Below are 24078 nucleotides of genomic sequence, written 5' to 3'. Positions count from 1 at the left end.
GGCTAGTGTTGGGTGAGCATGCTCGGCCAAACACCATTGTGACTCGAGCATCGCGATGCTCGAGTCTCCTCCCCGCACATTTGTTAGCTGCTACGCAGCCAATAAACGTGCGGGAAAGTACTGGCTGTATTGCCGTAGCCATGTTGGTTACAGGCATTACAGTGATTGGCTGGCCGGAACGCGTCATCGGGTGCTATATAGTACCCGATGACACGTGGTTCGGCTCAGTTTTAGTCAGGGCGAGCTGCAGCAGAAGGAACAGATAGTGTAGGGACAATAATTTATTTTTTTAGGCAGGGTCTAGTGTTGAAAGATGTTAGAGACCCAAAAGTCCTTTTAAAGACTATTGTTTTATCTGGCTGCAATATATATTATTAGCGCAACCTGCGCTAAATTGTGTGCAATTGTTTGGCCGCTGCTGACAGTGACACAACCTCTGCTACATCTGTTGTGTTACATTTGCACATCCTAAATATCCGCTGCTGACAGCGACATTACCTGCGCTACATCTCCTGTGTAACGTTTGCACATCCTAAATATCAGTGACATTCAGTGTAATTTATTTGCGCATACACTTACAAAACCTGCGCTACTGTACGTGTGACATACTTGCAAGCATATATACCATTTAATATGCTCAAGGCGAGCAGTAAGGGACGGGGAAGTGGCCGTGCTGCTGCTGGTGCACGCAGAGGCCGTGGCCCTGGGCGGTTAAACTGTGCCTGCTGCCAGAGCACAAGAAACACACTCATCCACGATACCGAGCTTCATGTCCCAGTTTGCAGGGCGGCGCAGGACACCACTCTTGAAGTCACACCAGTGCGACCAGGTGGTCGGTTGGATTGCAGCAGATAATGCTTCCAGTCGGTTAAGCACCACCCTGTCTTCCACAAAGTCCAGTCTCAGTAGCCAAGAGTCTGGTCAACAGAATCCTCGCTCTGATCCTCCTTCCTCCCAGCATGGAGAGTCTTGGCAAACAAGTGATCCCACACTCGGATATTCCGAGGAGCTGTTTTCATCGCCAGTCCTTGATTTGGGCCTCTCCCCAAGCCCGCTTGAAGAGGGACATGAGATCTTCTGCACTGATTCCCAAACTCTTGAGCATCCACAGTCATAAGAAGATGACGGTGGGGAACCGCAATTAGTGTTTCACGAGGTGGATGATGATGATGAGACACAGTTGCCAATAAGTCAACCGCAATTAGTGTCTCAAGAGGTTGATGATGAGGATGAGACACAGTTGTCAATAAGTGAGGTTCTTGTTAGGTCAACAAGTCAGGAGGATGACCAGAGTGAGGAAGTGGAAGAGGATGTGCTGGACGATGAAATCACTGGCCAAACCTGGGAAAGTAACCGTACCAAAATGAGCAGGGGCGTGAAACTAGCAACCTCACCACCACCAGAATGAGCCGCCATATGGCATCAAAGCACCCTAATAGGTGGGCCGAACTCCTGGGTCCACAATCAGTGTCTGCGGGTCACAACACTACCTCCTCTTCCCCTGTGTTATGTGATGGCCAATCCCCTGTCCAAGACGCAGGCCCGGATGCTTCCCGCCTTGCACCTGAACCTTCGCAAGTACCATCAGCTAGCACATCCACTTAGGGTTATCCAGTTTAGAAAAAAGACTTCTGTGTCCCAGTGCAGCGTACAGATGTCCATACTCTAGGCCTTTGAACGAAAGCGCAAAGGCCCAGCTACCCACAGGCTATAGTACTAAATGCACACCTTTCCAAATTGCTGGCCCTGGAAATGTTGTCATTTAGGCTTGTGGACACTGAGGCTTTCCGCAGTCTGATGGCGGCGGCCGTCCATCGTTACTCAGTCCCCATTTTTCCTGGTGTGCCGTCCCCGTTAATTTTTTAGATCGTCAGCTTGGCAGCAGGCCCTCGCCCACAACATTTTTTAGATGGTCAGCTCAGCAGCAGGCCCTCGCCCCTAATGTTTTAGATGGTCAGATCAGCAGCAGGCCCTCGCCCCTAATGTTTTAGATGGTTAGATCAGCAGCAGGCCCTCGCCCCTAATGTTTTAGATGGTCAGATCAGTAGCAGGCCCTCGCCCCTAATGTTTTAGATGGTTAGATCAGCAGCAGGCCCTCGCCCCTAATGTTTTAGATGGTCAGATCAGTAGCAGGCCCTCGCCCCTAATGTTTTAGATGGTTAGATCAGCAGCAAGCCCTCGCCCCTAATGTTTTAGAGGGTCACCAGCAGGTCCTTGCTCCTAATTTTTTTGAGGGTCACCAGCAGGCCATCAATCATAATTTTTCAAGGGTGCGTATGATGCCCTCCTTTATGTGTAATAAAGGGTGTATTGGAGTGCCGGTTCCTTGTAATTTTTGGCATTCCTTTCACTTAGTGCATAGGCTTTATGAGTGTAGGAGTCCCACTACCTGAACAATTGTACCACAATGTGAATGAGGCCCTCCTTTATGTGATATACAGGTTGTATCAGAGTGCCTCTTCCTTGTAATTTGTGGCAGCACTTTATATACAAGTAAATATACAGGAAAGAATGTTTCCTAACAATTTTTCCTCTAAAATCGATTTTATCTTCGGTTTTGTGCTTATTATTGTCAGTCTGTAAAAGTGGCGTACTACTCCGACAACATTGTTCCCAGCAGCGACCTGGGAGTCCAAGATGCATCCAGACATCCTCCCCATGCTGTTCCCGAACAATTTCAGTGGTGTTTCCATCAATTTCTGACCTTTTCCTGTGAACCAGACACCATCCCCTCTTCAGAGCAGGGGGTGCCTGGTTTAATGCTCGGGCTCTCCCATTGACTTCCATTGTGCTCTGGTGCTCTGTAGGGCACCCGAGCAGTTCTACTCAAGCACCCAAGCACTTTGGTGCTCAATCAACACTAGTCAGGGCTTCCTCAATAGTTTTATACAATGAAAGTATATACAGTGACATGACATACAGTATACAGGGGAAACTCGAAAAATTTGAATATCGTGCAAAATTCATTTATTTCAGTAATGTAACTTACAAGGTGAAACTAACACATGAGAGACTCATTACATGCAAAGTGAGATATTTCAAGCCTTTATTTGTTATAATTTGGATGATTATGGCTTACAGCTTATAAAACCCCAAAGTCTCAATTTTAAGGTACCCTTTGCTCAGGGGTATGGAATAATTAGCTGACTAGAGTGTGACACTTTGAGCCTAGAATATAGAACCTTTTCACAAAACTCTAATTTTAGGCTGCATTACTGAAATAAATGGACTTTCGCACGATATTCAAATTTTTCGAGTTTCACCTGTATATGTGTAGGAAACGGGTGAAGTGGCTGCCTGACCTGGTCTGAGAGAGCGTTTTTCACTAGCTACAGGAGCGGGTGTTTCACAGGAGGAGGAGGATGCCAAGAAGCTGCTGGGGTGGTGGGGGTCTCTTCAAAAATTGCTGTGGCGCGGCCCCAGTCATTTCTAAGTACGCCACTGATGTGATGTTATGGACATGAGAAGGAATAATGTATGTCACCAATACATACTAAATGGTAATACACTGGGTAACATTGACATGGAAAAGGACTTTTAGTGGACAGCAAACTAAGCTGCAGAAACCAGTGTCAAGCAGCTGCTGCCAAGGCCAATAAGATTATGGGGTGCATCACTGGTCAGGCCACACATGGAGTACTGTGTACAGTTCTGGGCTCCTGTAAACAAGGCAGACATAGCAGAGCTGGAGAGGGTTAGGAGGAGGGCAACTAAAGTAATAACTGGAATGGGTGGACTATAGGTCCCAGAAAGATTATCAAAATTAGGGTTATCCAGTTTAGAAAAAAAGACAATAATAATATATAATAACTATATAATAACTATGTATAAATATATCAGGGGTCTGTACAGAGATCACTCCCATCATCTATTTATCCCAAGGACTGTGACGAGGGGACATCCTCTGCGTCTGGAGGATAGAAGGTTTCTACACAAACATAGAAGAGGATTCTTTACTGTAACAGTGAGACTATGGAACTCTCTACCTAAAGTGGTGGTGATGTTGAACTCACTAAGAGAGTCCAAGAGGGGCCTGGATGTATTTCTGGAGGGTAATAATATTACAGGGTATAGATTTATGGAGAGGTCATTGGTCCAGGGCGTTATCTAGGGAGTAGAACTGTCAGATTGGAGTCGGGAAGGAATTTGTTCCCCCCTAAAATAAGGAAAATTGGCTTCTACCTCACTTGTTTTTTTTCCTTCTTCTGGATCAACTTGCAGGATAACAGGCTAATCTGGATGGACGGATGAGAAGTTAGAAATCTTCCATAGTTACTATAAGGAACTATGCAAAGTTTTGGAGGGAAAAAACAGACACACTGACCTTTTAGGGGCAGGAGAACGGAAAGGACGGATAAGCACATAACTGACGCCAAACGGAGCCTGAGGACCCCATAGACTATAATGGGGTCCGTTATGTTTCCGCTCAGAAGATGATTTTTAAGCGGAGACAAAAGTTGTGCATGCAGGACTTTTGTCTCCGCTTAAAAATCATCTTCTGAGCGGAAACATAACGGACCCCATTATAGTCTATGGGGTCCTAAGGGCTCTGTTTGGTGTCAGTTATGTGCTTATCCGTCATTTCCGTTCTCCTGCCCCTAAACGGAGCAGTACGGAAAGGCTGAACGGTGATGTGAACAAAGCCTAAGTCATTTCCCTAGACTTGTATTGATACTCTATACAAGTCAATTGCAAACTGAAATTGCAACATTGTTTATGTTTAGGCTGTGCTTCTCCACTCCAACCCTCCCACTAGAAGGTTCTAGTTCAGCTAGAAACTTTATATAAGGAGAGCAGTCAGAGTCCCTATTCTGCAGTGTTTAGTAGAAGAGACTCTGCCAGACTGTATGAGTGACCAGAAGAAGACACTGGGATGGGGGTACTGAGCTTCAGACCCTGAGTCACCAGCCCTGTTATGTTACCAGGAAGCCGGACAGACCCTGGGCAACCAGCCTTTAGCCAGGGTACCAGCATTCTGAGAGATATAGATGGACAGCTAGCTCAGGCCTTTCCTCAGCACAAAACCTTCTTCTGCCCGGCAGGAGACTGGAGAAGCCTGCTCAGTGTCTTGGCTGTATTGCTTTGTACTTGAGTTTCTCCAGTAAAGAAGCACACTGGTTAACTGCAGACCTTGACTCTCTGAACTTACTTCCAATTGGTGTGCAACACGGATTACCACACCTTCTGGAGACCAACAAGATGTGGTGACACTTTGGCGGTGTCCGGGGAACCCAACGTACAGTTGGTACTTGGGAACACCAAAACCCGGCTACCGCACTACCTATTATTAAAAGAACTTTCTCTGAATGTTTGATCATTTTTAATTTGGTATTTTCTTACGTTTTAAGGAAAAGGAGAGAGAACTGCATATAAAAAACATCTATGCCCATCGAATGCCAAAAAACATATGGAAATGTGGCAGCTTGGATGGTCAGAGAGGTAAGTGTGAGTTAATCATGGTGTCACTATAGCCCTGTTCACACTGCATTTGGTGTGTACAGCTCTGCGTACTATATATGCCGGGAAGGTCTTTGTATATGGCCAAGACAAATGCATGCTATATTGACTCCCATTTTTAAAAAACAATGTCGCCCTTGTATTGTATAAAAGGTAGGCCGATGTACGGCAAAAGTTCTGTACTACACACCTGTAGGCTCTCCAAGTGTCACCATGTACTGTATGGCCTGCAGAAGTTTGTGCATTAGGCCAAGGTGTCCCATGATTTTCTTTCCATAGCTCGGTCTCAGGGGGAGAAGGGAATCAGACAGGTTTCTTCTGGTCTGATTTGATCGTTTTTCTCAGAGATAAGCGGCGCCAGGTATGCCCGCCAAAGCTACAGGTAGTAATTAAACATGTTTGACCATGGTGAAGGTGGCATGATGAGGGGAATGGATGTGTTTATGTCCAGACCACAGATCCGGTGGCCAGCTATATCACACACCACCATGAAGACGCACAGTATACAACAGTATAGTCTATACACAGTATGGAGATTGCGCCATATAATGTAATGACATCATCACATACATAGCGTGATGTCATCGACCCTCAAAACTGCCCACTTCTGGCACCTCTGCACATGAGTACTGCTGGAGAGGTTTCTGATGACCATGACTTCCTCCTCCGAACCTAAAGAGTAGAATGTGCTATACCTATATTTCACCATGTCTGGTCATGTCATTTTGGCACCTCATGGTACACCATATGGGGAGGCGTAAAAAAGAAGGTACTGCACAGGCCACCATCCAACCTAAGGCCGGTCCTGACAGTTGGATCAGGACTGAATCCCCCATATGCAAGCCCAATTTATGTCATCCTTCAGGGTAGACACTCCTGAAAGGATGTGAGAGGAGGCCACAGGTTTCTGTATACTTGCATCATGACCAGAAGGTTCAGCTTCCTCATTTCCAAAATGAGGGACTATGGTGACAACTTTCTGTCGTCTGCAGCACAAACTGCAGCTCTAACAAGTGAAATGCTGTGAACATTCTCATGACAACATGGAAGTTTTACTATTGAGACAGTTTAATGCATTAAGCTTTGCGGGGATGCAGCTCCTGTTAGAAATTCCTGACTTGTAAAATCTGGTTTTGCAGGCCTGACTGTCACTGAGAGCACCCAGACAGAGAGCGAGGTGTCTCCACAAGATCAGCCGGGCGGACGCGAAGCCGAGGAGCACGCCACTCCACCAGGCAAGGTAGACGACATCCCACAAGCTTCACTGCAATGTTCCAAGTTGCAATGATTTATTAGAAAAGATTTAGTATTTTATTCATCTAAATCTCAGCTCATTCTTAGCCAAGGAGTCATGTGGGTGGAGCTAATACATGACTGACACCTACTCATAGGTGTCAGACCCCCACCAACCAGATACTGATGACCTATACAGAGGATAGGTCATCAGTCAAAAATATGTTAACTAAAAAATGTATACCTTTAAAGTGTCCCTTTAAAACATCACATTAATCATCATGTGACCTCTTCCACCAATCACCGGCATCAGCGTTCACATGTGACCTCTGAGACCAGTGATTGGCTGCAGCAGTCATGAGAATAAGGAATGGCAAATGATTATTGCAGGCCCAGTGGGGACCGGTGAGTAAGGTTTGTTTTTTTATAAATTTTTCAAAGCTCCGTGACAAATCCTGGAGAACCCTTTTATCACCCTGGAACATTTACAACTTTTGTTGTTTATACAGTACACATGCTTTATCATTAGGGATGAGCGAACTCGAACTGTATAGTTCGGGTTCGTACCGAATTTTGGGGTGTCCGTGACACGGACCCGAACCCGGACATTTTCGTAAAAGTCCGGGTTCGGGTTCGGTGTTCGTCGCTTTCTTGGCGCTTTTGTGACGCTTTCTTGGCGCTTTTTGAAAGGCTGCAAAGCAGCCAATCAACAAGCGTCATACTACTTGCCCCAAGAGGCCATCACAGCCATGCCTACTATTGGCATGGCTGTGATTGGCCAGAGCACCATGTGACCCAGCCTCTATTTAAGCTGGAGTCACATAGCGCCGCCCGTCACTCTGCTCTGATTAGCGTAGGGAGAGGTTGCGGCTGCGACAGTAGGGCGAGATTAGGCAGATTAACTCCTCCAAAGGACTTGATTAACTGATCGATCTGCAGCTGTGGATCATTGAGCTGCTGATCCTCAATTGCTCACTGTTTTTAGGCTGCACAGACCGTTTGTCAGTCTCATTTTTCTGGGGTGATCGGCGGCCATTTTGTGTCTTGTGGTGCGCCAGCACAAGCTGCGACCAAGTGCATTTAACCCTCAATGGTGTGGTTGTTTTTTGGCTAAAGCCTACATCAGGGTGAAGCTGTCACACCAAGTGCATTTAACCAGCAATAGTCTGTTCATTTTTTGGCCATATACAAAATCAGGGGCAAGCTGCGCCTGTCACCAAGTGCATTTAACCCTCAATGGTGTGGTTGTTTTTTGGCTAAAGCCTACATCAGGGTGAAGCTGTGACACCAAGTGCATTTAACCAGCAATAGTCTGTTCATTTTTTGGCCATATACAAAATCAGGGGCAAGCTGCGCCTGTCACCAAGTGCATTTAACCCTCAATGGTGTGGTTGTTTTTTGGCTAAAGCCTACATCAGGGTGAAGCTGTCACACCAAGTGCATTTAACCAGCAATAGTCTGTTCATTTTTTGGCCATATACAAAATCAGGGGCAAGCTGCGCCTGTCACCAAGTGCATTTAACCCTCAATGGTGTGGTTGTTTTTGGCTAAAGCCTACATCAGGGTGAAGCTGTCACACCAAGTGCATTTAACCAGCAATAGTCTGTTTATTTTTTGGCCATATCCCAGTCTAATTCTGTCACTAAATCCATACCGGTCACCCAGCGCCTAAATACTAGGCCTCAAATTTATATCCAGCTAAATCTGTCCCTAGTGCTGTAGCTGGGCGAGTTATTTAGTGTCCGTTCAAGCACATTTCTTGTTCTGGGTTGAAATACAATTCCCAATTTAGCAATTTCATAATTTAGTGGTTCCTGCTATATCAGAGCTATTTGAAATCTATCCCAAAAAGGGTATATAATATTGAAGGTGCACATTGGGTCATTCAGAATAACTTCACACACACCCGCTACTGTGTATTTCCAAGTCTAATTCTGTCACTAAACCCATACCTGTCACCCAGCGCCTAAATACTAGGCCTCAAATTTAAATCCCTCTAAATCTCTCGTTACCGCTGTACTGTTGTTGCTGGGCAAGATATTTAGTGTCCGTCAAAGCACATTTTTGTTCTGGGTTGAAGTACAATTCCCAATTTAGCAATTTCATAATTTAGTGGTTCCTGCTATATCAGAGCTATTTGGAATCTATCCCTAAAAGGGTATATAATATTGAAGGTGCACATTGGGTCATTCAGAATAACTTCACACACACCCGCTACTGTGTATTTCCAAGTCTAATTCTGTCACTAAACCCATACCTGTCACCCAGCGCCTAAATACTAGGCCTCAAATTTAAATCCCTCTAAATCTCTCGTTACCGCTGTACTGTTGTTGCTGGGCAAGATATTTAGTGTCCGTCAAAGCACATTTTTTGTTCTGGGTTGAAGTACAATTCCCAATTTAGCAATTTCATAATTTAGTGGTTCCTGCTATATCAGAGCTATTTGGAATCTATCCCTAAAAGGGTATATAATATTGAAGGTGCACATTGGGTCATTCAGAATAACTTCACACACACCCGCTACTGTGTATTTCCAAGTCTAATTCTGTCACTAAACCCATACCTGTCACCCAGCGCCTAAATACTAGGCCTCAAATTTAAATCCCTCTAAATCTCTCGTTACCGCTGTACTGTTGTTGCTGGGCAAGATATTTAGTGTCCGTCAAAGCACATTTTTTGTTCTGGGTTGAAGTACAATTCCCAATTTAGCAATTTCATAATTTAGTGGTTTCTGCTATATCAGAGCTATTTGAAATCTATCCCTAAAAGGGTATATAATATTGAAGGTGCACATAGGGTCATTCAGAATAACTTCACACACACGCTTCTGTGCATTTCCAAGTCTAATTCTGTCACTAAATCCATACCGGTGACCCAGCGCCTAAATACTAGGCCTCAAATTTAAATCCCTCTAAATCTCTCGTTACCCACCGCTGTACTGTTGTTGCTGGGCAAGATATTTAGTGTCCGTCAAAGCACATTTTTTGTTCTGGGTTGAAGTACAATTCCCAATTTAGCAATTTCATAATTTAGTGGTTTCTGCTATATCAGAGCTATTTGAAATCTATCCCTAAAAGGGTATATAATATTGAAGGTGCACATAGGGTCATTCAGAATAACTTCACACACACGCTTCTGTGCATTTCCAAGTCTAATTCTGTCACTAAATCCATACCGGTGACCCAGCGCCTAAATACTAGGCCTCAAATTTAAATCCCTCTAAATCTCTCGTTACCCACCGCTGTACTGTTGTTGCTGGGCAAGATATTTAGTGTCCGTCAAAGCACATTTTTTGTTCTGGGTTGAAGTACAATTCCCAATTTAGCAATTTCATAATTTAGTGGTTTCTGCTATATCAGAGCTATTTGAAATCTATCCCTAAAAGGGTATATAATATTGAAGGTGCACATAGGGTCATTCAGAATAACTTCACACACACGCTTCTGTGCATTTCCAAGTCTAATTCTGTCACTAAATCCATACCGGTGACCCAGCGCCTAAATACTAGGCCTCAAATTTAAATCCCTCTAAATCTCTCGTTACCCACCGCTGTACTGTTGTTGCTGGGCAAGATATTTAGTGTCCGTCAAAGCACATTTTTTGTTCTGGGTTGAAGTACAATTCCCAATTTAGCAATTTCATAATTTAGTGGTTTCTGCTATATCAGAGCTATTTGAAATCTATCCCTAAAAGGGTATATAATATTGAAGGTGCACATAGGGTCATTCAGAATAACTTCACACACACGCTTCTGTGCATTTCCAAGTCTAATTCTGTCACTAAATCCATACCGGTGACCCAGCGCCTAAATACTAGGCCTCAAATTTAAATCCCTCTAAATCTCTCGTTACCCACCGCTGTACTGTTGTTGCTGGGCAAGATATTTAGTGTCCGTCAAAGCACATTTTTTGTTCTGGGTTGAAGTACAATTCCCAATTTAGCAATTTCATAATTTAGTGGTTTCTGCTATATCAGAGCTATTTGAAATCTATCCCTAAAAGGGTATATAATATTGAAGGTGCACATAGGGTCATTCAGAATAACTTCACACACACGCTTCTGTGCATTTCCAAGTCTAATTCTGTCACTAAATCCATACCGGTGACCCAGCGCCTAAATACTAGGCCTCAAATTTAAATCCCTCTAAATCTCTCGTTACCCACCGCTGTACTGTTGTTGCTGGGCAAGATATTTAGTGTCCGTCAAAGCACATTTTTTGTTCTGGGTTGAAGTACAATTCCCAATTTAGCAATTTCATAATTTAGTGGTTTCTGCTATATCAGAGCTATTTGAAATCTATCCCTAAAAGGGTATATAATATTGAAGGTGCACATAGGGTCATTCAGAATAACTTCACACACACGCTTCTGTGCATTTCCAAGTCTAATTCTGTCACTAAATCCATACCGGTGACCCAGCGCCTAAATACTAGGCCTCAAATTTAAATCCCTCTAAATCTCTCGTTACCCACCGCTGTACTGTTGTTGCTGGGCAAGATATTTAGTGTCCGTCAAAGCACATTTTTTGTTCTGGGTTGAAGTACAATTCCCAATTTAGCAATTTCATAATTTAGTGGTTTCTGCTATATCAGAGCTATTTGAAATCTATCCCTAAAAGGGTATATAATATTGAAGGTGCACATAGGGTCATTCAGAATAACTTCACACACACGCTTCTGTGCATTTCCAAGTCTAATTCTGTCACTAAATCCATACCGGTGACCCAGCGCCTAAATACTAGGCCTCAAATTTAAATCCCTCTAAATCTCTCGTTACCCACCGCTGTACTGTTGTTGCTGGGCAAGATATTTAGTGTCTGTCAAAGCACATTTTTTGTTCTGGGTTGAAGTACAATTCCCAATTTAGCAATTTCATAATTTAGTGGTTTCTGCTATATCAGAGCTATTTGAAATCTATCCCTAAAAGGGTATATAATATTGAAGGTGCACATAGGGTCATTCAGAATAACTTCACACACACGCTTCTGTGCATTTCCAAGTCTAATTCTGTCACTAAATCCATACCGGTGACCCAGCGCCTAAATACTAGGCCTCAAATTTATATCCCGCTAAATCTCTCGTTACCCGCTGTACTGTTGTTGCTGGGCAAGATATTTAGTGTCCGTCAAAGCACATTTTTTGTTCTGGGTTGAAGTACAATTCCCAATTTAGCAATTTCATAATTTAGTGGTTCCTGCTATATCAGAGCTATTTGAAATCTATCCCAAAAAGGGTATATAATATTGAAGGTGCACATTGGGTCATTCAGAATAACTTCACACACACCCGCTACTGTGTATTTCCAAGTCTAATTCTGTCACTAAACCCATACCTGTCACCCAGCGCCTAAATACTAGGCCTCAAATTTAAATCCCTCTAAATCTCTCGTTACCCGCTGTCCTGTTGTAGCTGGGAAAGTTATTTAGTGCCCGTCAAAGCACATTTTTTGTTCTGGGTTGAAGTACAATTCCCAATTTAGCAATTTCATAATTTAGTGGTTCCTGCTATATCAGAGCTATTTGAAATCTATCCCAAAAAGGGTATATAATATTCAAGGTGCACATTGGGTCATTCAGAATAACTTCACACACACGCTTCTGTGCATTTCCAAGTCTAATTCTGTCACTAAATCCATACCGGTCACCCAGCGCCTAAATACTAGGCCTCAAATTTATATCCCGCTGAATTTGAATACAATACATTGGGCCAAATAATATATTTGTTGTTGTGGTGAACCATAACAATGAGAAAAACATCTAGTAAGGGACGCGGACGTGGACATGGTCGTGGTGGTGTTAGTGGACCCTCTGGTGCTGGGAGAGGACGTGGCCGTTCTGCCACATCCACACGTCCTAGTGTACCAACTACCTCAGGTCCCAGTAGCCGCCAGAATTTACAGCGATATATGGTGGGGCCCAATGCCGTTCTAAGGATGGTAAGGCCTGAGCAGGTACAGGCATTAGTCAATTGGGTGGCCGACAGTGGATCCAGCACGTTCACATTATCTCCCACCCAGTCTTCTGCAGAAAGCGCACAGATGGCGCCTGAAAACCAACCCCATCAGTCTGTCACATCACCCCCATGCATACCAGGGAAACTGTCTCAGCCTCAAGTTATGCAGCAGTCTCTTATGCTGTTTGAAGACTCCGCTGGCAGGGTTTCCCAAGGGCATCCACCTAGCCCTTCCCCAGCGGTGAAAGACATAGAATGCACTGACGCACAACCACTTATGTTTCCTGATGATGAGGACATGGGAATACCACCTCAGCATGTCTCTGATGATGACGAAACACAGGTGCCAACTGCTGCGTCTTTCTGCAGTGTGCAGACTGAACAGGAGGTCAGGGATCAAGACTGGGTGGAAGACGATGCAGGGGACGATGAGGTCCTAGACCCCACATGGAATGAAGGTCGTGCCACTGACTTTCACAGTTCGGAGGAAGAGGCAGTGGTGAGACCGAGCCAACAGCGTAGCAAAAGAGGGAGCAGTGGGCAAAAGCAGAACACCCGCCGCCAAGAGACTCCGCCTGCTACTGACCGCCGCCATCTGGGACCGAGCACCCCAAAGGCAGCTTCAAGGAGTTCCCTGGCATGGCACTTCTTCAAACAATGTGCTGACGACAAGACCCGAGTGGTTTGCACGCTGTGCCATCAGAGCCTGAAGCGAGGCATTAACGTTCTGAACCTGAGCACAACCTGCATGACCAGGCACCTGCATGCAAAGCATGAACTGCAGTGGAGTAAACACCTTAAAACCAAGGAAGTCACTCAGGCTCCCCCTGCTACCTCTTCTGCTGCTGCCGCCTCGGCCTATTCTGCTGCTGCCGCCTCGGCCTCTTCCTCCGCCTCTGGAGGAACGTTGGCACCTGCCGCCCAGCAAACAGGGGATGTACCACCAACACCACCACCACCACCTCCGTCACCAAGCGTCTCAACCATGTCACACGCCAGCGTTCAGCTCTCCATCTCACAAACATTTGATAGAAAGCGTAAATTCCCACCTAGCCACCCTCGATCCCTGGCCCTGAATGCCAGCATTTCTAAACTACTGGCCTATGAAATGCTGTCATTTAGGCTGGTGGACACAGACAGCTTCAAACAGCTCATGTCGCTTGCTGTCCCACAGTATGTTGTTCCCAGCCGGCACTACTTCTCCAAGAGAGCCGTGCCTTCCCTGCACAACCAAGTATCCGATAAAATCAAGTGTGCACTGCGCAACGCCATCTGTAGCAAGGTCCACCTAACCACAGATACGTGGACCAGTAAGCACGGCCAGGGACGCTATATCTCCCTAACTGCACACTGGGTAAATGTAGTGGCAGCTGGGCCCCAGGCGGAGAGCTGTTTGGCGCACGTCCTGCCGCCGCCAAGGATCGCAGGGCAACATTCTTTGCCTCCTGTTGCCACCTCCTCCTTCTCGGCTTCCTCCTCCTCTTCTTCCACCTGCTCATCCAGTCAGCCACACACCTTCACCACCAACTTCAGCACAGCCCGGGGTAAACGTCAGCAGGCCATTCTGAAACTCATATGTTTGGGGGACAGGCCCCACACCGCACAGGAGTTGTGGCGGGGTATTGAACAACAGACCGACGAGTGGTTGCTGCCGGTGAGCCTCAAGCCCGGCCTGGTGGTGTGTGATAATGGGCGAAATCTCGTTGCAGCTCTGGGACTAGCCAATTTGACGCACATCCCTTGCTTGGCGCATGTGCTGAATTTGGTGGTGCAGAAGTTCATTCACAACTACCCCGACATGTCAGAGCTGCTGCATAAAGTGCGGGCCGTCTGTTCGCGCTTCCGGCGTTCACATCCTGCCGCTGCTCGCCTGTCTGCGCTACAGCGTAACTTCGGCCTTCCCGCTCACCGCCTCATATGCGACGTGCCCACCAGGTGGAACTCCACCTTGCACATGCTGGACAGACTGTGCGAGCAGCAGCAGGCCATAGTGGAGTTTCAGCTGCAGCACGCACGGGTCAGTCGCACTACAGAACAGCACCACTTCACCACCAATGACTGGGCCTCCATGCGAGACCTGTGTGCCCTGTTGCGCTGTTTCGAGTACTCCACCAACATGGCCAGTGGCGATGACACCGTTATCAGCGTTACAATACCACTTCTATGTCTCCTTGAGAAAACACTTAGGGCGATGATGGAACAGGAGGTGGCCCAGGAGGAGGAGGAGGAGGATGAGGAAGAGGGGTCATTTTTAGCACTTTCAGGCCAGTCTCTTCGAAGTGACTCAGAGGGAGGTTTTTTGCAACAGCAGAGGCCAGGTACAAATGTGGCCAGCCAGGGCCCACTACTGGAGGACGAGGAGGACGAGGATGAGGAGGAGGTGGAGGAGGATGAGGATGAAGCATGGTCACAGCGGGGTGGCACCCAACGCAGCTCGGGTCCATCACTGGTGCGTGGCTGGGGGGAAAGGCAGGACGATGACGATACGCCTCCCACAGAGGACAGCTTGTCCTTACCCCTGGGCAGCCTGGCACACATGAGCGACTACATGCTGCAGTGCCTGCGCAACGACAGCAGAGTTGCCCACATTTTAACCTGTGCGGACTACTGGGTTGCCACCCTGCTGGATCCACGCTACAAAGACAATGTGCCCACCTTACTTCCTGCACTGGAGCGTGATAGGAAGATGCGCGAGTACAAGCGCACGTTGGTAGACGCGCTACTGAGAGCATTCCCAAATGTCACAGGGGAACAAGTGGAAGCCCAAGGCCAAGGCAGAGGAGGAGCAAGAGGTCGCCAAGGCAGCTGTGTCACGGCCAGCTCCTCTGAGGGCAGGGTTAGCATGGCAGAGATGTGGAAAACTTTTGTCAACACGCCACAGCTAACTGCACCACCACCTGATACGCAACGTGTTAGCAGGAGGCAACATTTCACTAACATGGTGGAACAGTACGTGTGCACACCCCTCCACGTACTGACTGATGGTTCGGCCCCATTCAACTTCTGGGTCTCTAAATTGTCCACGTGGCCAGAGCTAGCCTTTTATGCCTTGGAGGTGCTGGCCTGCCCGGCAGCCAGCGTTTTGTCTGAACGTGTATTCAGCACGGCAGGGGGCGTCATTACAGACAAACGCAGCCGCCTGTCTACAGCCAATGTGGACAAGCTGACGTTCATAAAAATGAACCAGGCATGGATCCCACAGGACCTGTCCGTCCCTTGTCCAGATTAGACATTAACTACCTCCCCATAACCATATATTATTGGACTCCAGGGCACTTCCTCATTCAATCCTATTTTTATTTTCATTTTACCATTATATTGCGATGCTACCCAAAGTTGAATGAACCTCTCCTCTGCCTGTGTGCTAGGCCTAAATATATGCCAATGGACTGTTGCAGTGGTGGCTGACATGAAGCCTGATTCTCTGCTATGACATGCAGACTAATTCTCTGCTGACATGAAGCCAGATTGTCTGTTACGGGACCTCTCTCCTCTGCCTGGGTGCTGGGCCTAAATTTATGACAATGGACTGTTGCAGTGGTGGCTGACGTGAAGCCTGATTCTCTGCTATGACATGCAGACTGATTCTCTGCTGACATGAAGCCAGATCCTCTGTTACGGGACCTCTCTCCTCTGCCTGGGTGCTGGGCCTAAATTTATGACAATGGACTGTTGCAGTGGTGGCTGACGTGAAGCCTGATTCTCTGCTATGACATGCAGACTGATTCTCTGCTGACATGAAGCCAGATCCTCTTTTACGGGACCTCTCTCCTCTGCCTGGGTGCTGGGCCTAAATTTATGACAATGGACTGTTGCAGTGGTGGCTGACGTGAAGCCTGATTCTCTGCTATGACATGCAGACTGATTCTCTGCTGTCATGAAGCCAGATTGTCTGTTACGGGACCTTTCTCCTCTACCTGGGTTCTGGGCCTAAATTTATGAAAATTGACTCTTACAGTGGTGGGTGACGTGAAGCCTGATTCTCTGCTATGATATGAAGACTGATTCTCTGCTGACATGAAGCCAGATTGTCTGTTACGGGACCTTTCTCCTCTGCCTGGGTTCTGGGCCTAAATTTATGAAAATTGACTCTTACAGTGGTGGGTGACGTGAAGCCTGATTCTCTGCTATGATATGAAGACTGATTCTCTGCTGACATGAAGCCAGATTGTCTGTTACGGGACCTTTCTCCTCTGCCTGGGTTCTGGGCCTAAATTTATGAAAATTGACTCTTACAGTGGTGGGTGACGTGAAGCCTGATTCTCTGCTATGATATGAAGACTGATTCTCTGCTGACATGAAGCCAGATTGTCTGTTACGGGACCTTTCTCCTCTGCCTGGGTTCTGGGCCTAAATTTATGAAAATTGACTCTTACAGTGGTGGGTGACGTGAAGCCTGATTCTCTGCTATGATATGAAGACTGATTCTCTGCTGACATGAAGCCAGATTGTCTGTTACGGGACCTTTCTCCTCTGCCTGGGTTCTGGGCCTAAATTTATGAAAATTGACTCTTACAGTGGTGGGTGACGTGAAGCCTGATTCTCTGCTATGATATGAAGACTGATTCTCTGCTGACATGAAGCCAGATTGTCTGTTACGGGACCTTTCTCCTCTGCCTGGGTTCTGGGCCTAAATTTATGAAAATTGACTCTTACAGTGGTGGGTGACGTGAAGCCTGATTCTCTGCTATGATATGAAGACTGATTCTCTGCTGACATGAAGCCAGATTGTCTGTTACGGGACCTTTCTCCCCTGCCTGGGTTCTGGGCCTAAATTTATGAAAATTGACTCTTACAGTGGTGGGTGACGTGAAGCCTGATTCTCTGCTATGATATGAAGACTGATTCTCTGCTGACATGAAGCCAGATTGTCTGTTACGGGACCTTTCTCCTCTGCCTGGGTTCTGGGCCTAAATTTATGACAATGGACTGTTGCAGTGGTGGCTGACGTGAAGCCTGATTCTCTGCTATGACATGCAGACTGATTCTCTGCTGACATGAAGCCAGATTCTCTGTTACGGGACCTCTCTCCTCTGCCTGTGTGTGTGCTGGGCCTAAATATATGCCAATGGACTGTTGCAGTGGTGGCTGACGTGAAGCCTCATTCTCTGCTATGACATGCAGACTAATTCTCTGCTGACATGAAGACAGATTCTCTGTTACGGGACCTCTCTCCTCTGCCTGGGTGCCGGGGCCTAAATATCTGAGAATGGACTGTTCCAGTGGTGGGTGACGGGAAGCCAGATTCTCTGCTATGGAACCTCTCTCCAATTGATTTTGGTTAATTTTTATTTATTTAATTTTTATTTTAATTCATTTCCCTATCCACATTTGTTTGCAGGGGATTTACCTACATGTTGCTGCCTTTTGCAGCCCTCTAGCTCTTTCCTGGGCTGTTTTACAGCCTTTTTAGTGCCGAAAAGTTCGGGTCCCCATTGACTTCAATGGGGTTCGGGTTCGGGACGAAGTTCGGATCGGGTTCGGATCCCGAACCCGAACATTTCCGGGATGTTCGGCCGAACTTCTCGAACCCGAACATCCAGGTGTTCGCTCAACTCTATTTATCATATCACTGTACAGTACATTTATCAATAGTTTCCATATTTGTTACATTTATGTTTATGATATATTGTAACAAACATCAATACTGTTACAGAATATTGAATCGGAGAATGAGAGCGCTAGAAAGGAAGACAATGATCCTCAGATGACCAGCGAAGGTGAGTGTCTGAGAAAAGCTATGAGCAAGATAGTGTCCTCTTCTTCACACGAGATACATCCTTCCCTGCACTAATGGAACTCCAGTTTGTCCAGTTTGTTACAAAATATGGAGTCACTTCAACAGTTGAGACCCTCTAGACAATGTCACTTGGGGTAGTTGTTTTGTGCTGGACTTCACAGGCTCTTGTAGTGGAACCTTTATTGTATAGTACACGGGTGTCAAACACAAGGCCCGCGGGCCGAATCCGGCCTGCCAGACCTCGTCATGTGGCCCGCGTAGCCGCCGCCGGCCGCCAGCCTTCACCTTTTATTATCACTTCCTGCAGGCGGCCCCTGCAGGATGTGATAATAAATCGCATAATGAGCGGCAGGGCTTTTTTTCTGGCGGAACGGCGTTCCGCCACCTTTTGACATCGCAGCCTGCCATGCTCCAGCATCGCAGGCTGCGATGTATCAGCGGGGAGGGACTGGGAGGAGGAGCTGGGGGCCGGTGCGTTCACTGTGCTCCGGCCCCCAGCTCCAGTAGTTATAAAATGTGTACAATTAATAAGGATTCTATTCATGAGGCCCCCTCTGCAGTAGAACATTCAATATAGCCACATCCTACTCACAGGGCTGTTATCTTAATGCTGGCCGGCCGGGCAGACGAGCGGCAGCGTCACGACTGACGTTCTGAATGAAGGAGGCGGCGTAGGCATGTGACGTCAGTCGTGACGCTGCCGCTCGTCTGCCCGGCCGGCCAGCATTAAGATAACAGCCCTGTGAGTAGAATGTGGCTATATTGAATGTTCTACTGCAGAGGGGGCCTCATGAATAGAATCCTTATTAATTGTACACATTTTATAACTAGTCTGTACTGGAGCGGCAATGGGGGGGGTCTGTGGATGGCACTGTTATGGGGTGGGTGGGGGTCTGTGGATGGCACTGTTATGGGGTGGGGGGTCTGTGGATGGCACTGTTATGGGGTGGGGGGTCTGTGGATGGCACTGTTATGGGGTGGGGGGTCTGTGGATGGCACTGTTATGGGGTGGGGGGTATGTGGATGGCACTGTTATGAGGTGGGGGGGTCTGTGGATGGAACTGTTATGGGGTGGGGGGTCTGTGGATGGCACTGTTATGGGGTGGGGGGTCTGTGGATGGCACTGTTATGGGGTGGGGGGTCTGTGGATGGCACTGTTATGGGGTGGGGGGGTCTGTGGATGGCACTGTTATGGGGTGGGGGGTCTGTGGATGGCACTGTTATGGGATGGGGGGTCTGTGGATGGCACTGTTATGGGGTGGGGGGGTCTGTGGATGGCACTGTTATGGGGTGGGGGGTCTGTGGATGGCACTGTTATAGGATGGGGGGGGTCTGTGGATGGCACTGTTATAGGATGGGGGATCTGTGGATGCCATCCCCAGATCCCCCATTAACAGTGCCATCCCCAGATCCCCCATTAACAGTGCCATCCCCATCTGGGGGGTTTCTTTGCTGGGCTGGACTTTTATAGCCCCCCCAAATTTTACTTGCATCCCTGTTCTCTAAAGAGGCGGTTTTAGGGGGCGGTCCTAGGGGTGGGCAGATCCCCCATAAGTGTCACCCACAGATCCCCCATAAGTGTCACCCACAGATCCCCCACAGATCCCCCATAAGTCCGATACAACCGGCCCTTTGAGGATGACCAAACTGCTGATGCGGCCCCCAATGAATTTGAGTTTGACACCCCTGGTATAGTAGTTTTCCAAAACTGGGCCATGGAAGGGTCTGGACCTGGTCCTTTTATGGGCCAGTCCAACTGTAATAACGGTGGTTGGCAATAAGGAAGGTGGTGCAATTAACAGTTCTTTACTGAGGACCAGTTAATACAACAAACAGTATGCCAGGTGCAACCAGCACACAAATCTTAAAAGAATTACATATGTGAACAGCCTCTAGAAACAATATTTAATTGCCAGGGACAACCACAGCAATGTAGGACAGTCAATATTTTCCAAGAGATTACAGTTCTTACATCAGGTGCCCTTTCAACTTAAAGGGGTTGTTCCATGAAGCAGTTTTCACTCAAGTTTATTTTCAGTAATTACTCCCTCCCATTCCTCCTTGGATTGTTTTATTTTTTATTTTATTTTTTATTCACCTCATTTTCAGTTTTCTCTTACCCCCCATGCTTGAATCCTATGTCCTGGTTTGTCATGTGACTATTGTCCCATCATGGTCAGTGACTTCAGCTTGCAGTGACTTTTATGTAGTCCCCTCCGTACTGTTTTTCATCTGAGCACAATCTGCATTTTTATATTTCTTTGCGGCTCCATGTGACCATTTTGTAAATGATAGGATATGTCCAATTGTTATCTAATGGTTGATGAGAATAATCCTTTCTGTTGATGGTAGTGAGAAAAATGCAGAGTGCACATGGACGGTATCTGTATTTTGGGGATCTGTGGTATGAAGACCAAAATATGGACACAAAGGGTGCATGAGGCCCTACTCTGCATGCAGACACTTTTGCTGCATCTCTGACCAGGACTCACACGTGACTCCCTCCCTAATACATGGACAGTCCTTTTCCTGTCCAGGCTGAAGCAGCTTCCCCAGCTGTCTACTGAACTTTGGTTCCACCTCACTCTTCTGGACATTGCACATACACAGAACTTAGATACTGTGTCCAATGAGTGCACAGCCACGAGTTCAACTAGGAATTTTTTAAGGGTGAAAAATATAATTTATTGTAAGAAAACCCCTATACTTGGACACAACCAATGCACATGCTTCTAGGCACATTGACCATGCAATTTACTAAGTTGACCAGTTGTTGCTTTTGAAAAGTTTGTTTTAGTAAATATTTTTAATTCTTAATCCTATAGCATCTTTTCTTAGAACTTTACAATGTCTTTTCCTCTGCTATTCCTACTATAAATGTTTGAATGAACTAATTGGATGTTATCATTCTCAATTGGGTGCGTCCCTACACATTCTAAGACCGACGGTTTCAAACTGGCTAGAGAAATGACCAATGGACAAGGAGAATGGTAACCTCCAGTTTTCAATTTATTCAAACATCTTCAGGAGGAATAAAAGAGGAACGGCTCAATGCAGAGTTCTAAGAAAAGCTGACAAAAGATGCTACATAGGGAATAGAAGTATTTACTAAATCAGACGTATCAGGAGAGGTGACCAGGCCTCTTCATATTATTAGGTTTTCCAGGATATACCATGATGGCCTAACTCATGGGACCCCCAGATCAGATGAATGTAGAGGTTGTGTTCTTTTCTGTAGTGTTATGTAGCTTGTCTGCAGCAGTACCAATTACAAACTGAAGAGGATTGTTCACCTTCAGGACCTTTTGGCCAGACCCCCCTTTCCACATCGACAGACTTGCCAAGGGAAGCATACTTACCTGGGTCAAGTGAGCATGGGGCACATGTCACGACTGGCTGCAGCAACCACATGACTCCCATCAAATAGGAAGTTTACCAGTGGGAACCGGGGTGTGGCATCTGCAGACGGGGACCAAAGGCACTGGAACCCAGCGGGGGGTCGAATGTGAGCATGCTTTCTTTCGCAGGTCCAGCGATGTGGGGCAGTCTGGACAAAAGGTCCACGAAAGTGGAAAACCCCTTGAAGCACATTGATGGGACAGTGCTGGGTACTGCTGTGAAGGGGGGCAACATTTCTGCTGGCAACACAGCACTCCAGCAGGCAATACAGATGCTTCTGCTGAAGGCATATCCACAGAATAGTAGGTTAGAGAGGACCATTTTCCACCCTCGTTTGTAGGGTTTGAATGGGAACCCAACATTTTGTCTGGTACTAAATTTATTTTTCATTTTTAGAGACCCCAACACATGACGTCTTGCGGACCAAGGATAGTGATAACTTTTTGGAAATAGATGAAAAGTACAAAGAGCAAAACAAAGAAACAACAGAGGGGCTGAACCAGCTCTCGCTAGAGGAACATTTGGGGCTAGAGGACTCAAGACATTATGAGCAGAACGAGGCGGATGACTCATGTAATGAGAAAAAAATTGACTCAGGAAAAAGAGTGGAGTCCAGTGATACAAGGTCTTTACTCCCGAGGCTCAGTAGGCGTTACACATTCACTGCCGCCACAGAGAACCTCCACCAAGGGCTCCCGGCAACTGGGCCCATCCATAGCTTAAGTAAAGCCCATAGCTATAAAAGTTTACAGATTCAACACAACTTTAGTCTTGGTCATGAAGAACTTTCTTTGCCAAAAATTGAGAGCGGTGATTGTAATGAGAAGAATGAGAACAATTCTGATGTTTCTCTGAGAGACAGGAAGAAAAACTTGATGGAAGAACTTTTTGGACCTGGGTACAATGTTAAAAACAGTTTTTCAAGTGACTTTGTAACTTCAGACAAAGAGTTTAATTTCTAAGTAGGAAAAGTAGTCAGAATATTTGAGCAGGCCTAAAGCCACCAGCTGAGGTGATGAGCAGCCATTCTATACTGACCTTTACTTAGATGTATAATAAAATAAATTCTAGTTATCAGCATCGTCTTCTTGATTGTTATTCAAGTGGGTGTGGACCCACTGAGCCACTGACTGGATATACTCTGGAGGGGCATGACTTAAGCAACTACCTGGTCTTCACTAGAGCCTCTGATGGTGAGGATGGCTTGGGCATTAGGGTAGTTGCCAGGTGCCACTCCAGAGCAGTCCCCGGGTCAGTGACAGCTGACCTGGGGGTCAGAAATACCAGTGCAAGCACCAAGGGGAATTACGTGGTCAGGAAGTCCGGGGTCAGGGCAGGCAGCAATCAAGCAAGGTCAGTAAACTAAGTCTGAGGTAAGAGGCAGGCAGCAAAATCCAATTAATCCAAAAGCAGGGTCTGGTACACAGCAAAGCAGAACTTTCAAAAACACCTTTACACCGGAAACTAGACAAGCTAGTGACCATGAGTTGCTCAGGCATCTTCCTGCGGTAGGAAGCGCTTTTAAATACCTCCTGCAATCCAGCGATAGGCTGGTGAGACAAAGGGTATGTACGTGCTGTCTCACAAAGGGAGGTGAGACACACCCATGCAAACCCTAACAAACAGTACATGTCTCCCCGCTGGGCTAACAGTCTCCCCCCCCCTTACACCCCCTCTCCTCAGGCCTGGTCCTAGACAAAAAAAATTCTGAAGAAGAGGGGCATTGATGTTTTCCCAAGATCTTTCCTCAGGGCCAAACCCCTTCCAATGCACAAGTAACAGGTTTTACCTCTACTCTTCCTCATCCCCAGAATAGCTTTTACCTCATAGACATTTTTATCACTGACCGCAACAGGAGCTGAGACAGGTTTTTTGACAAAACGATTCAGGATAACAGATTTCAGCAGGGAGACGTGGAAGGAATTCGGTACCAGGAGAGAGGCTGGCAGCTTAAGTTTGTAGGAAACATCATTAATTTGCTTGAGGATCTCAAATGGACCAATGAAGCGTGGACCCAATTTGTAAGAGGGCATTTTAATTTTAATCACACAATGGTCCAAAGTACTTCATCATAGGAAGTGCAACGGTACACTCCTCAGCATACTACCAAAACCCCACAAAAAATGGAGTGCAAAGACACCTAAATCATTAAAAATATAATTTTATTGAAGATAATATTAAAAAGTATTAATCATGACATTACAGAATATAATGTGATGGCAGGGAACAACAACCACACACCACCTCTGTATCTCCCTCAAAACAAAAGGAAAGAGGAATATATAGGCCGTACCACAGA

General features: G+C 46.5%; 1 protein-coding gene across 1 annotated transcript in view; it reads left to right on the top strand.

Annotated features, from left to right (window-relative positions):
- LCA5L (lebercilin LCA5 like) overlaps nt 1-22741 on the top strand; it is a 40859-nt gene extending 18118 nt beyond the window's left edge. The window contains exons 4-8 of the mRNA XM_044285886.1: nt 5349-5439; nt 6597-6697; nt 18297-18360; nt 21908-22081; nt 22176-22741. Of these exons, the coding sequence (XP_044141821.1) occupies nt 5349-5439; nt 6597-6697; nt 18297-18360; nt 21908-22081; nt 22176-22741 (996 nt within the window). The remainder of the gene's footprint in view (nt 1-5348; nt 5440-6596; nt 6698-18296; nt 18361-21907; nt 22082-22175) is intronic.
- Nucleotides 22742-24078: the final 1337 nt, after the last annotated feature.

This window comes from Bufo gargarizans, chromosome 3 (genome assembly GCF_014858855.1).
Source record: "Bufo gargarizans isolate SCDJY-AF-19 chromosome 3, ASM1485885v1, whole genome shotgun sequence".
Taxonomy (NCBI): Eukaryota; Metazoa; Chordata; class Amphibia; order Anura; family Bufonidae; genus Bufo; species Bufo gargarizans.
This window is presented reverse-complemented; position numbering and strand designations above follow the sequence as displayed.